The sequence below is a fragment of the Callorhinchus milii genome, unplaced genomic scaffold (assembly GCF_018977255.1).
Source record: "Callorhinchus milii isolate IMCB2004 unplaced genomic scaffold, IMCB_Cmil_1.0 Scaffold8, whole genome shotgun sequence".
NCBI classification, from domain to species: Eukaryota; Metazoa; Chordata; class Chondrichthyes; order Chimaeriformes; family Callorhinchidae; genus Callorhinchus; species Callorhinchus milii.
Window position 1 is genome coordinate 18627599 of NW_024704749.1, and position 13438 is coordinate 18641036.

General features: G+C 40.4%; 1 protein-coding gene across 1 annotated transcript in view; it reads right to left on the bottom strand.

Moving 5' to 3' along the window:
• Positions 1 to 13438, bottom strand: part of LOC103183096 (proteoglycan 4-like) — an 84324-nt gene that overhangs the window by 6184 nt on the left and 64702 nt on the right. Inside the window, exons 58-68 of the mRNA XM_042337410.1 lie at positions 12606 to 12629; positions 12288 to 12323; positions 11248 to 11271; positions 10923 to 10958; positions 8485 to 8508; positions 8164 to 8199; positions 7105 to 7128; positions 6783 to 6818; positions 4319 to 4342; positions 3996 to 4031; positions 1543 to 1566 (exon numbers count right to left, since the gene is read on the bottom strand). Of these exons, the coding sequence (XP_042193344.1) occupies positions 1543 to 1566; positions 3996 to 4031; positions 4319 to 4342; positions 6783 to 6818; positions 7105 to 7128; positions 8164 to 8199; positions 8485 to 8508; positions 10923 to 10958; positions 11248 to 11271; positions 12288 to 12323; positions 12606 to 12629 (324 nt within the window). The remainder of the gene's footprint in view (positions 1 to 1542; positions 1567 to 3995; positions 4032 to 4318; positions 4343 to 6782; positions 6819 to 7104; positions 7129 to 8163; positions 8200 to 8484; positions 8509 to 10922; positions 10959 to 11247; positions 11272 to 12287; positions 12324 to 12605; positions 12630 to 13438) is intronic.

The window sequence follows — 13438 nt, forward strand, 5'->3', positions numbered from 1 at the left end:
TTAATGACTCACATCCCAAGTGAGAGGTGCGAGTTTTTGATTAAAGATTTCAGTTTGGCTACATAATCTTGTCCAGTTAATTTTATCCCAATACCCCAAAAATGCTGGCTTACCTGGGTGCGGTACTGACAGATCTCCTTCAGGTGCGAAGAGAAATAAAAAGCATCATTATCAGACAGAGTGGTGATAGACAAATACTTTCAATTATCACGATTGATACTTGAGACGTTTTCTTGCGCCAACTGGCTGCAAGGTCAGCTGATTCACTCAAAGTCCTGACTCTACAGGAACTGAGTTTGTCTATACAGAAAGTCAATCCACTGTATATTATATACGTGAAACTCTTTGGGACGTCTCAACGACGTGACAAGGTGCTATATGAAATACAAGTATTTTAATTGTTATTCTTGTTATTATTCTTGTCTGATTCTCTCAAGGGCCTGGTGGAAAGTGAACTGGAAATCAAGGGGTCTCCATAAAGATGCAATTTCCAGTCTTCTGACACCAGCATCAACTAATGGCAAAGAAGCATTTCTCCCACATTGCAATGTCCAGACCTTTCTAGACAATGATAATAATCAATAATAATATATGCATTTGATATAGTGTCTGATCATGTATTCTAGACGTTTCAAAGGGCTTCACAGAATATACTGTGAAGTGAATTGACTGTATATTTGTGGGCAAAACACAGCAGCCAATTGCGCACAGCAGTGTCCCACAAACAGTCCTGGATTGAGCAACCAAATTTTTTTTTTTGCTTTCAGGAATTATCCCTTGTCACATCGTCAAAAAAAAAACAGTAAATTAGATTGGCTATTATTCCTGGAAAAGCGGTCCGCCAATCGACTAACAACCGAGTTCCTACTTATTGCTGAGTAAGAGTGGCGTATGCAGAGGAGAAACATGGCCAACATTTTGCCAGGAATAGAACCCAGGTCTCTCGCTTGCAAGGCGAGTGCACTAAACCCTGAGCGACAGGCTTCCATGATAAGGTTGAGGATCATAATTGATTTGAGTTAGGGGACAACACCCTTATAGTGGTCTGAGATGCTAACTTCCTGAAGGGTGCTATAGAAATGCAAATTATTGTTGTTTCTCTGAGTATGGGAGCCGGTTGGCGACATACATCCCAAGTGAAAGATGTGACCTTTTTGACTGAAGATTTCAGTTACATTTAACAACATGTCATCCAATTATTTGTATCCCAATACCTGCTGGCTTACCTGGGAGCAGGAGGCAAAGATTACTGGGCATTTCTCTAGAAATAGAAAGCATCATTATCAGACAGCGTGATCATAAGAAACATTTTCAAATATTACTGGTGATGCTTATTCAAAGACTTTTTTTTAATTATTGGCTTGGGCTGGGGAAGATCTCCTACATAAGGAGCTTCTTTGTGGTGGTAATTTAGTCGGAGCAAAGAGCAGGTTAATGACTCACATCCAAGTGAGAGGTGCGAGTTTTTGATTAAAGATTTCAGTTTGGCTACATAACTTGTCCAGTTAATTTTATCCCAATACCCCAAATATGCTGTCTTACCTGGGTGCGGTACTGACAGATCTCCTTCAGGCACGAAGAGAAATAAAAAGCATCATTATCAGACAGAGTGGTGATAGACAAATACTTTCAATTATCACGATTGATACTTGAGACTTTTTTCTTGCTCCAACTGGCTGCAAGGTCAGCTGATTCACTCAAAGTCCTGACTCTACAGGAACTGAGTTTGTCTATACAGAAAGTCAATCCACTGTATATTATATACGTGAAACTCTTTGGGACGTCTCAACGACGTGACAAGGTGCTATATGAAATACAAGTATTTTAATTGTTATTCTTGTTATTATTCTTGTCTGATTCTCTCAAGGGCCTGGTGGAAAGTGAACTGGAAATCGAGGGGTCTCCATAAAGATGCAGTTTTCTGATTTATGACACCAGCATCAACTAATGGCAAAGAAGCATTTCTCCCACATTGCAATGTCCAGACCTTTCTAGACAATAATAATAATCAATAATAATATATGCATTTGATATCGCGACTGATCATGTATTCTAGACGTCTCAAAGGGCTTCACAGAATATACTGTGAAGTGAATTGACTATATTTGTGGGCAAAACACAGCAGCCAATTGCGCACAGCAGTGTCCCACAAACAGTCCTGGATTGAGCAACCAAATTTTTTTTTTTGCTTTCAGGAATTATTATTCCTGGAAAAGCGGTCCGCCAATCGACTAACAACCGAGTTCCTACTTACTGCTACGTAACAGTGGCGTGTGCAGTAGAGAAACATGGCCAACATTTTGCATTGCCAGGAATAGAACCCAGGTCTCTCGCTTGCAAGGCGAGTGCATTAAACCCTGAGCGACAGGCTTCCGTGATAAGGTTGAGGATAAGAATTGATTTGAGTTAGGGGACAACACCCTTATAGTGGTCTGAGATGCTAACTTCCTGAAGGGTGCTATAGAAATGCAAATTATTGTTGTTTCTCTGAGTATGGGAGCCGGTTGGCGGCACACATCCCAAGTGAATGGTGTGACCTATTTGACTGAAGATTTCAGTTACATTTAACAACATGTCATCCAATTATTTTTATCCCAATACCTGCTGGCTTACCTGGGAACAGCACTCACAGATTTCCTGGGTGTTTCTCTAGAAATAGAAAGTATCATTATCAGACAGAGTGATCATAGAGAAACACTTTCATATATAACTGGTGATACTTGTTCAATTTTAATTATTGGTTTGGGCTGGGGAAGAGCTGCTTTATAAGCAGCTTCTATTGTGGTGGTAATTTAGTCGGAGTAAAGAGCAGATTAGTGTCGTACATCCTAAGTGAAAGGTGCGAGTTTTTGATTAAAGATTTCAGATCGGCTAAAGAACATCGTCCAGTTAATTTTATCCCAATACCCCAAATATGCTGTCTTACCCGGGTGCGGTACTGACAGATCTCCTTCAGGCGCGAAGAGAAATAAAAAGCATCATTATCAGACAGAGTGGTGATAGACAAATACTTTCAATTATCACAATTGATACTTGAGACGTTTTCTTGCGCCAACTGGCTGCAAGGTCAGCTGATTCACTCAAAGTCCTGACTCTACAGGAACGGAGGTTGTCTATACAGAAAGTCAATCCACTGTATATTACATACGTGAAACTCTTTGGGACGTCTCAATGATTGACAAGGTGCTATATCAAATACAAGTATTTTAATTGTTATTCTTGTTATTATTCTTGTCTGATTCTCTCAAGGGCCTGGTGGAAAGTGAACTAGAAATCAAGGGGTCTCCATAAAGATGCAGTTTCCAGACTTCTGACACCAGCATCAACTAATGGCAAAGAAGCATTTCTCCCACATTGCAATGTCCAGACCTTTCTAGACAATGATAATAATCAATAATAATATATGCATTTGATATAGTGTCTGATCATGTATTCTAGATGTTTCAAAGGGCTTCACAGAATATACTGTGAAGTGAATTGACTGTATATTTGTGGGCAAAACACAGCAGCCAATTGCGCACAGCAGTGTCCCACAAACAGTCCTGGATTGAGCAACCAAATTTTTTTTTTTTTACTTTTAGGAATTATTATTCCCGGAAAAGCGATCCGCCAATCGACTAACAACCGAGTTCCTACTTATTGCTGAGTAAAAGTGGCGTGTGCAGAGGAGAAACATGGCCAACATTTTGCCAGGAATAGAACCCAGGTCTCTCGCTTGCAAGGCGAGTGCACTAAACCCTGAGCGACAGGCTTCCATGATAAGGTTGAGGATCATAATTGATTTGAGTTAGGGGACAACACCCTTATAGTGGTCTGAGATGCTAACTTCCTGAAGGGTGCTATAGAAATGCAAATTTATTATTGTTTGTCTGAGTATGGGAGCCGTTTGGCGACATACATCCCAAGTAAAAGATGTGACCTTTTTGACTGAAGATTTCAGTTACATTTAAGAACATGTCATCCAATTATTTGTATCCCAATACCTGCTGGCTTACCTGGGAGCAGGAGGCAAAGATCTACTGGGCATTTCTCTAGAAATAGAAAGCATCATTATCAGACAACGTGATCATAGAGAAACATTTTCAAATATTACTGGTGATGCTTATTCAAAAGACATTTTTTTTAATTATTGGCTTGGGCTGGGGAAGATCTCCTACATAAGGAGCTTCTTTTGTGGTGGTAATTTAGTCGGAGCAAAGAGGAGGTTAATGACTCACATCCCAAGTGAGAGGTGCGAGTTTTTGATTAAAGATTTCAGTTTGGCTACATAATCTTGTCCAGTTAATTTTATCCCAATACCCCAAATATGCTGTCTTACCCGGGTGCGGTACTGACAGATCTCCTTCAGGCACGAAGAGAAATAAAAAGCATCATTATCAGACAGAGTGGTGATAGACAAATACTTTCAATTATCACGATTGATACTTGAGACGTTTTCTTGCGCCAACTGGCTGCAAGGTCAGCTGATTCACTCAAAGTCCTGACTCTACAGGAACGGAGGTTGTCTATACAGAAAGTCAATCCACTGTATATTACATACGTGAAACTCTTTGGGACGTCTCAACGATTGACAAGGTGCTATATCAAATACAAGTATTTTAATTGTTATTCTTGTTATTATTCTTGTCTGATTCTCTCAAGGGCCTGGTGGAAAGTGAACTAGAAATCAAGGGGTCTCCATAAAGATGCAGTTTCCAGACTTCTGACACCAGCATCAACTAATGGCAAAGAAGCATTTCTCCCACATTGCAATGTCCAGACCTTTCTAGACAATGATAATAATCAATAATAATATATGCATTTGATATAGTGTCTGATCATGTATTCTAGATGTTTCAAAGGGCTTCACAGAATATACTGTGAAGTGAATTGACTGTATATTTGTGGGCAAAACACAGCAGCCAATTGCGCACAGCAGTGTCCCACAAACAGTCCTGGATTGAGCAACCAAATTTTTTTTTTTTTACTTTTAGGAATTATTATTCCCGGAAAAGCGATCCGCCAATCGACTAACAACCGAGTTCCTACTTATTGCTGAGTAAGAGTGGCGTATGCAGAGGAGAAACATGGCCAACATTTTGCCAGGAATAGAACCCAGGTCTCTCGCTTGCAAGGCGAGTGCACTAAACCCTGAGCGACAGGCTTCCATGATAAGGTTGAGGATCATAATTGATTTGAGTGAGGGGACAACACCCTTATAGTGGTCTGAGATGCTAACTTCCTGAAGGGTGCTATAGAAATGCAAATTATTGTTGTTTGTCTGAGTATGGGAGCCGGTTGGCGACATACATCCCAAGTGAAAGATGTGACCTTTTTGACTGAAGATTTCAGTTACATTTAAGAACATGTCATCCAATTATTTGTATCCCAATACCTGCTGGCTTACCTGGGAGCAGGAGGCAAAGATCTACTGGGCATTTCTCTAGAAATAGAAAGCATCATTATCAGACAACGTGATCATAGAGAAACATTTTCAAATATTACTGGTGATGCTTATTCAAAAGACATTTTTTTTAATTATTGGCTTGGGCTGGGGAAGATCTCCTACATAAGGAGCTTCTTTTGTGGTGGTAATTTAGTCGGAGCAAAGAGGAGGTTAATGACTCACATCCCAAGTGAGAGGTGCGAGTTTTTGATTAAAGATTTCAGTTTGGCTACATAATCTTGTCCAGTTAACTTTATCCCAATACCCCAAAAATGCTGGCTTACCCGGGAGCGGTACTGACAGATCTCCTTCAGGCACGAAGAGAAATAAAAAGCATCATTATCAGACAGAGTGGTGATAGACAAATACTTTCAATTGTCACAATTGATACTTGTAAATTGACTTTTTTTATACTCCAACTGGCTGCAAGGTCAGCTGATTCACTCAAAGTCCGGACTCTACGAGAACTGAGTTTGTCTACAAATAAAGTCAATCCACTGTATATTATATACGGTGAAACGCTTTGGAAGTCTCAACGACGTGATAAGGTGCTATATCAAATGCAAGTATTTTAATTGTTATACTTATTATTGTCTGATACTCTCAAGGGCCTGGTGGAAAGTGAACTGGAAATCGAGGGGTCTCCATAAAGATGCATTTTTCTGACTTCTGACACCAGCATCAACTAATGGTAAAGAAGCATTTCTCCCAAAATGCAATGTCCAGACATTCCTGGACAATAATAATAATAAATATTGATCCTTCCATTTGATATAGCGCCTGATTACATCTTCTAGACGTCTCAAAGCGCTTCACAGAATATACTAAAAAGTGAATTCCCTGATTATTTGTGGGAAAAACACAGCAGCGAATTGCGCAAAGCAATGTCCCACAAACAGTCCTGGATTGAGTGAACAAATTATTGTTTTTTGACTTTTTAGAATTATTATGCCCGGAAAAGCGATCCGCCAATCGACTAACAACCGAGTTCCTATTTACTGCTACCTAAACACAGGCACGTGGAGTGAAGAAACGTGGGCCAACATTTCGCCCTGCCAGGAATAGAACCCAGGTCTCTCGCTTGCAAGGTGAGTGCTGTAATCCCTTGGCTACAGGATTCCACGGGAAGATTGAGGATAAAAGTTGATTTGGGTTGGGGTCAACTCACTTATAGCGCTTCGAGATGCTATTTCCCTGAAGGGTGCTATAGAAATGCAAGTTATTGTTGTTTGTCTGAGTATGGGAGCCGGTTGGGACACACATCCCAAGTGAACGGTGTGACCTTTTGACTGATGATTTCAGTTTGGTTTAAGAACATGTCATCCTATTATTTGTATCCCAATACCTGCTGGCTTACCTGGGAGCAGCACGCATAGATTTCCTAGGCGTTTCTCTAGAAATAGAAAGCATGATTATCAGACAGAGTAATTATATAGAAACACTTTAAAATATTACCGTTAATACCTATTCGATAGACTTTTTTTTAATTAATGGCTTGGGCGGGGGAAGATCTCCTTTATAAGGAGCTTCTTTTGTGGCAGTAATTTAGTTGGAGTAAAGAGCAGTTTAGTGTTGTACAACCCAAGTGAGCTGTGTGAGTTTTTGATTGAAGATTTCGGATTGGCTGAAGAACATCATCCAGTTAACTTTATCCCAATACCCCAAAAATGCTGGCTTACCCGGGAGCGGTACTGACAGATCTCCTTCAGGTGTGAAGAGAAATAAAAAGCATCATTATCAGACAGAGTGGTGATAGACAAATACTTTCAATTATCATGGTTGATATTTGTTCAATAGACTATTTTCTTGCTCCAACTGGCTGCAAGGTCAGCTCATTCACTCAAAGTCCTGACTCTACAGGAACTGAGTTTGTCTATAAAGAAAGTCAATCCACTATACATTGTATATGGTCAAACTCTTTGAGACGTCTCAACGACGTGATAAGGTGCTATATCAAATGCAAGTATTTTAATTGTTATACATAATATTGTCTGATTCTCTCAAGGGCCTGGTGGAAAGTGAACTGAAAATCGAGGTGTCTCCATAAAAATGCATTTTTCTGACTTCTGACACCAACATCAACCAATGGTAACAAAGCATTTCTCCCACAGTGCAATGTCCAGACAATCCTGGCCGATAATAATAATAAATAATAATACTTGCATTTGTTATAGCGCCTGATCATGTCTTCGAGACGTCTCAAAGCGCTTCACAGAATATACTGTAAAGTGAATTAACTGTATATTTGTGGGCGAAACGCAGCAGCCAATTGCACACAGCAGTGTGCCACAAACAGTCGTAGATTGAGAAACCAAATAATTAATGTTTTTTTATTTTTAGGAATTATTATCCCCGGAAAAGCGATCCGCCAATCGGCTTACAAATGGGTACCTACTTACTGCTACCTAAACACTGGCACGTGGAGTAAAGAAATGTGGGCCAACATTTCGCACTGCCAGGAATAGAACCCAGGTCTCTCACTTGCGAAGTGAGTGCTCTGACCCCTGAGCTACAGGATTCCATGGTAAGGTTGAGGATGACAACTCCCTTATAGCGCTCCGAGACCCTATCTCCCTGAAGGGTGCTATAGAATTGCAAGTTATCGTTGCTTCTCTGAGTATGGGAGCCAGTTGGCGCCACACATCCCAAGTGAATGGTGTGACCATTTGATTAAAGGTTTCAGTTTGGTTGAAGAACATGTCATCCAATTATTTTTATCCCAATACCTGCTGGCTTACCTGGGAGCAGCACGCATAGATTTCCTGGGCGTTTCTCTAGAAATAGAAAGCATCATTATCAGACAGAGTGATGAAAGAGAAACACTTTCAAATATTACTGGCGATACTTATTCAATAGACTCTTTTCAATTATTGGCTTGGGCTGGGGAAGATCTCCTTCATAAGGAGCTTCTTTTGTGGTGGTAATTTAGTCAGAGCAAAGAGCAGGTTAGTGACTCACATCCCAAGTGAGAGGTGCGAGTTTTTGATTCAAGATTTCAGTTTGGCTACATAATCTTGTCCAGTTAATTTTATCCCAATACCCCAAATATGCTGGCTTACCCGGGTGCGGTACTGACAGATCTCCTTCAGGCGCGAAGAGAAATAAAAAGCATTATTATCAGACAGAGTGGTGATAGACAAATACTTTCAATTATCACGATTGATACTTGTAAATAGACTTTTTTCATACCCCAACTGGCTGCAAGGTCAGCTGATTCACTCAAAGTCCGGACTCTACAAGAACTGTCTTTGTCGACAAATAAAGTCAATCCACTGTATATTATATTCAGTGAAATGCTTTGGACGTCTCAACGACGTGATAAGGTGCTATATCAAATGCAAGTATTTTAATTGTTATACTTATTATTGTCTGATTCTCTCAAGGGCCTGGTGGAAAGTGAACTGGAAATCGAGGGGTCTCCATAAAGATGCAGTTTTCTGACTTCTGACACCAGCATCAACTAATGGCAAAGAAGCATTTCTCCCACATTGCAATGTCCAGACCTTTCTAGACAATAATAATCAATAATAATACTTCCATTTGATTTATCGCCTGATCATGCATTCTAGACGTCTCAAAGGGCTTCACAGAATTGACTGTAAAGTGAATTGACTGTATATTTGTGGGCAAAACACAGCAGCCAATTGCACACAGCAGTGTCCCACAAACAGTCCTGGATTGAGTGAAGAAAATTTTTTTTTACTTTTAGGAATTATTATTCTCGGAAAAGCGATCCGCCAATCGACTAACAACCGAGTTCCTACTTACTGCTGCGTAACAGTGGCGTGTGTAGTAGAGAAACATGGCCAACATTTCGCATTGCCAGGAATAGAACCCAGGTCTCTCGCTTGCAAGGCGAGTGCACTAAACCCTGAGCGACAGGCGTCCGTGATAAGGTTGAGGATAAGAATTGATTTGAGTTAGGGGACAACACCCTTATAGTGGTCTGAGATGCTAACTTCCTGAAGGGTGCTATAGAAATGCAAATTATTGTCGTTTGTCTGAATATGGGAGCCGGTTGGCGGCACACATCCCAAGTGAACGGTGTGACCTTTTGACTGAAGTTTTCAATGGCATTTAAGAACATGTCATCCTATTATTTTTATCCCAATACCTGCTGGCTTACCTGGGAGCAGCACTCATAGATTTCCTGGGTGTCTCTCTAGAAATAGAAAACATCATTATCAGATAGAGTGATCATATATAACTGGTGATACTTGTTCAATTTTAATTATTGGTTTGGACTGGGGAAGAGCTGCTTTATAAGCAGCTTCCATTGTGGTGGTAATTTAGTCAGAGTAAAGAGCAGATTAGTGTTGTACATTTTAAGTGAGAGGTGTGAGCTTTTTATTAAAGATTTCAGATTGGCTGAAGAACATCGTCCAGTTAATTTTATCCCAATGCCCCAAAAATGCTGGCTTACCCAGGAGCGGTACTGACAGATCTCCTTCAGGCGCAAAGAAAAATAAAAAGCATCATTATCAGACAGAGTGGTGATAGACAAATACTTTCAATTATCATGGTTCATATTTGTTCAAGAGACTATTTTCTTGCTCCAACTGGCTGCAAGGTCAGCTCATTCACTCAAAGTCCTGACTCTACAGGAACTGAGTTTGTCTATAAAGAAAGTCAATCCATTGTATATTATATATGGTGAAATTCTTTGAGACGTCTCAACGACGTGATAAGGTGCTGTATCAAATGCAAGTATTTTAATTGTTATACATATTATTGTCTGATTCTCTCAAGGGCCTGGTGGAAAATGAACTGAAAATCGAGGGGTCTCCATAAAGATGCATTTTTCTGACTTCTGACACCAGCATCAACTAATAGTAACAAAGCATTTCTCCCACAGTGCAGTGTCCAGACAATCCTGGCCGATAATAATAATAAATAATAATACTTGCATTTGTTATAGCGCCTGATCATGTCTTCGAGACGTCTCAAAGCGCTTCACAGAATATACTGTAAAGTGAATTAACTGTATATTTGTGGGCGAAACGCAGCAGCCAATTGCACACAGCAGTGTGCCACAAACAGTCGTGGATTGAGAAACCAAATAATTAATGTTTTTTTATTTTTAGGAATTATTATCCCCGGAAAAGCGATCCGCCAATCGGCTTACAAACGGGTACCTACTTACTGCTACCTAAACACTGGCACGTGGAGTAAAGAAATGTGGGCCAACATTTCGCACTGCCAGGAATAGAACCCAGGTCTCTCACTTGCGAAGTGAGTGCTCTGACCCCTGAGCTACAGGATTCCATGGTAAGGTTGAGGATGACAACTCCCTTATAGCGCTCCGAGACCCTATCTCCCTGAAGGGTGCTATAGAAATGCAAGTTATCGTTGTTTCTCTGAGTATGGGAGCCAGTTGGCGCCACACCAGTTGGCGCCACACATCCCAAGTGAATGGTGTGACCTTTTGATTAAAGGTTTCAGTTTGGTTGAAGAACATGTCATCTAATTATTTGTATCCCAATACCTGCTGGCTTACCTGGGAGCAGCACGCATAGATTTCCTGGGCGTTTCTCTAGAAATAGAAAGCATCATTATCAGACAGAGTGATGAAAGAGAAACACTTTCAAATATTACTGGCGATACTTATTCAATAGACTCTTTTCAATTATTGGCTTGGGCTGGGGAAGATCTCCTTCATAAGGAGCTTCTTTTGTGGTGGTAATTTAGTCGGAGCAAAGAGCAGGTTAGTTAGTGACTCACATCCCAAGTGAGAGGTGCGAGTTTTTGATTCAAGATTTCAGTTTGGCTACATAATCTTGTCCAGTTAATTTTATCCCAATACCCCAAATATGCTGGCTTACCCGGGTGCGGTACTGACAGATCTCCTTCAGGCACGAAGAGAAATAAAAAGCATTATTATCAGACAGAGTGGTGTTAGACAAATACTTTCAATTATCACGATTGATACTTGAGACTTTTTTCTTGCTCCAACTGGCTGCAAGGTCAGCTGATTCACTCAAAGTCCTGACTCTACAGGAACTGAGTTTGTCTATACAGAAAGTCATTCCACTGTATATTATATACGTGAAACTCTTTGGGATGTCTCAACGATTGACAAGGTGCTATATCAAATACAAGTATTTTAATTGTTATTCTTGTTATTATTCTTGTCTGATTCTCTCAAGGGCCTGGTGGAAAGTGAACTGGAAATCGAGGGGTCTCCATAAAGATGCATTTTTCTGACTTCTGACACCAGCATCAACTAATGGTAAAGAAGCATTTCTCCCAAAATGCAATGTCCAGACATTCTTTCATTTGATATAGCGCCTGATTACGTTTTCTAGATGTCTCAAAGCGCTTAGAGAACTTCCAGAGAATATACTGTAAAGTGAATTGATTGTATATTTGTGGGCAAAACACTGCAGCCAATTGTGCACAGTAATGTCCCACAAACAGTCGTGGATTGAGTGACAAAATTATTATTGTTTTTTTACTTTTAGGAATTATTATCTCCGGAAAACCGATCTGCTAATCGACTAACAACCGGGTTCCTACTTACTGCTATGTAAACAGCGGTGTGTGGAGCAAGGAAACTTGGCCAACATTTCACCCTGCCAGGAATGCAACCCAGGTCTCCCGCTTGTGAGGCGAGTGCTCTGAGCTGCAGGATTCCACGGTAAGGTTGAGGATAACAACTGATTTGTGATGGGGACAACTTCCTTATTGCCCTCTGAGACCTCTCTCCCTGAAGGGTGCTATAGAAATGCAAGCTATTGTTGTTTGTCTGATAATGGGAACCGGTTGGCGACACACATCCCAAGTGAATGGTGTGACCTTTTGACTGAAGATTTCAGGTTGGTTGAAGAACATGTCATCCAATTATTTGTATCCCAATACCTACCTGGGAGCAGCACGCATAGATTTCCTGGGCGTTTCTCTAGAAATAGAAAGCATCATTATCAGACAGTGATGATAGAGAAACACTTTCAAATATTACTGGCGATGCTTATTCAATAGACTCTTTTCAATGATTGGCTTGGGCTGGGGAAGATCTCCTTTCCAAGGGCTTTGTTTGTGGCGGTAATTTAGTCGGAGTAAAGAGCAGGTTAGTGTTGTACATCACAAGTGAGAGGTGCGAGTTCTTGATTAAAGATTTCAGTTTGGCTAAACAACCTCATCCCGGTAATTTTATCCCAATACCCCAAAAATGCTGGCTTACCCGGGTGCGGTACTGACTGATGGCCTTGGGGTGCGAATAGAAATAAAAAGCATCATTATCAGACATAGTGGTGATAGACAAATACTTTCAATTATCATAGTTGATATTTGTTCAAAAGACTATTTTCTTGCTCCAATTGGCCACAAGGTCAGCTGATTCACTCAAAGTTCTGGCTCAACAGGAAATCAGTTTGTCTATAAATAAATGGAATCCACTGTATAATATATATTGTGAAACGCTTTGAGACGTCTCAATGATGTGATAAGGCGCTATATCAAACGCAAGTATTTTAGTGATTATAATTGTTATTATTATTGTCTGATTCTCTCAAGGGAATGGTGGAAAGTCTATAAATAAAGTGTCTCCATAAAGATGCATCTTTCTGACATCTGACACCAGCATCAACTGATGGTAACAAAGCATTTCTCCCACAATGCAATGTCCAGACATTCCTGGACGATAATAATTATAAATAATAATTCTTTCATTTGATATAGCGCCTGATCACGTCTTCTCGATGTCTCAAAGCGCTTAGAGAACGTCTAGAGAATATACTGTAAAGTGAATTGATTGTATATTTGTGGGCAAAACACTGCAGCCAATTGTGCACAGTAATGTCCCACAAACAGTCGTGGATTGAGTGACAAAATTATTATTGTTTTTTTACTTTTAGGAATTATTATCCCCGGAAAACCGATCTGCTAATCGACTAACAACCGGGTTCCTACTTACTGCTACATAAACAGCGGTGTGTGGAGCAAGGAAACTTGGCCAACATTTCACCCTGCCAGGAATGCAACCCAGGTCTCCCGCTTGTGAGGCGAGTGCTCTGA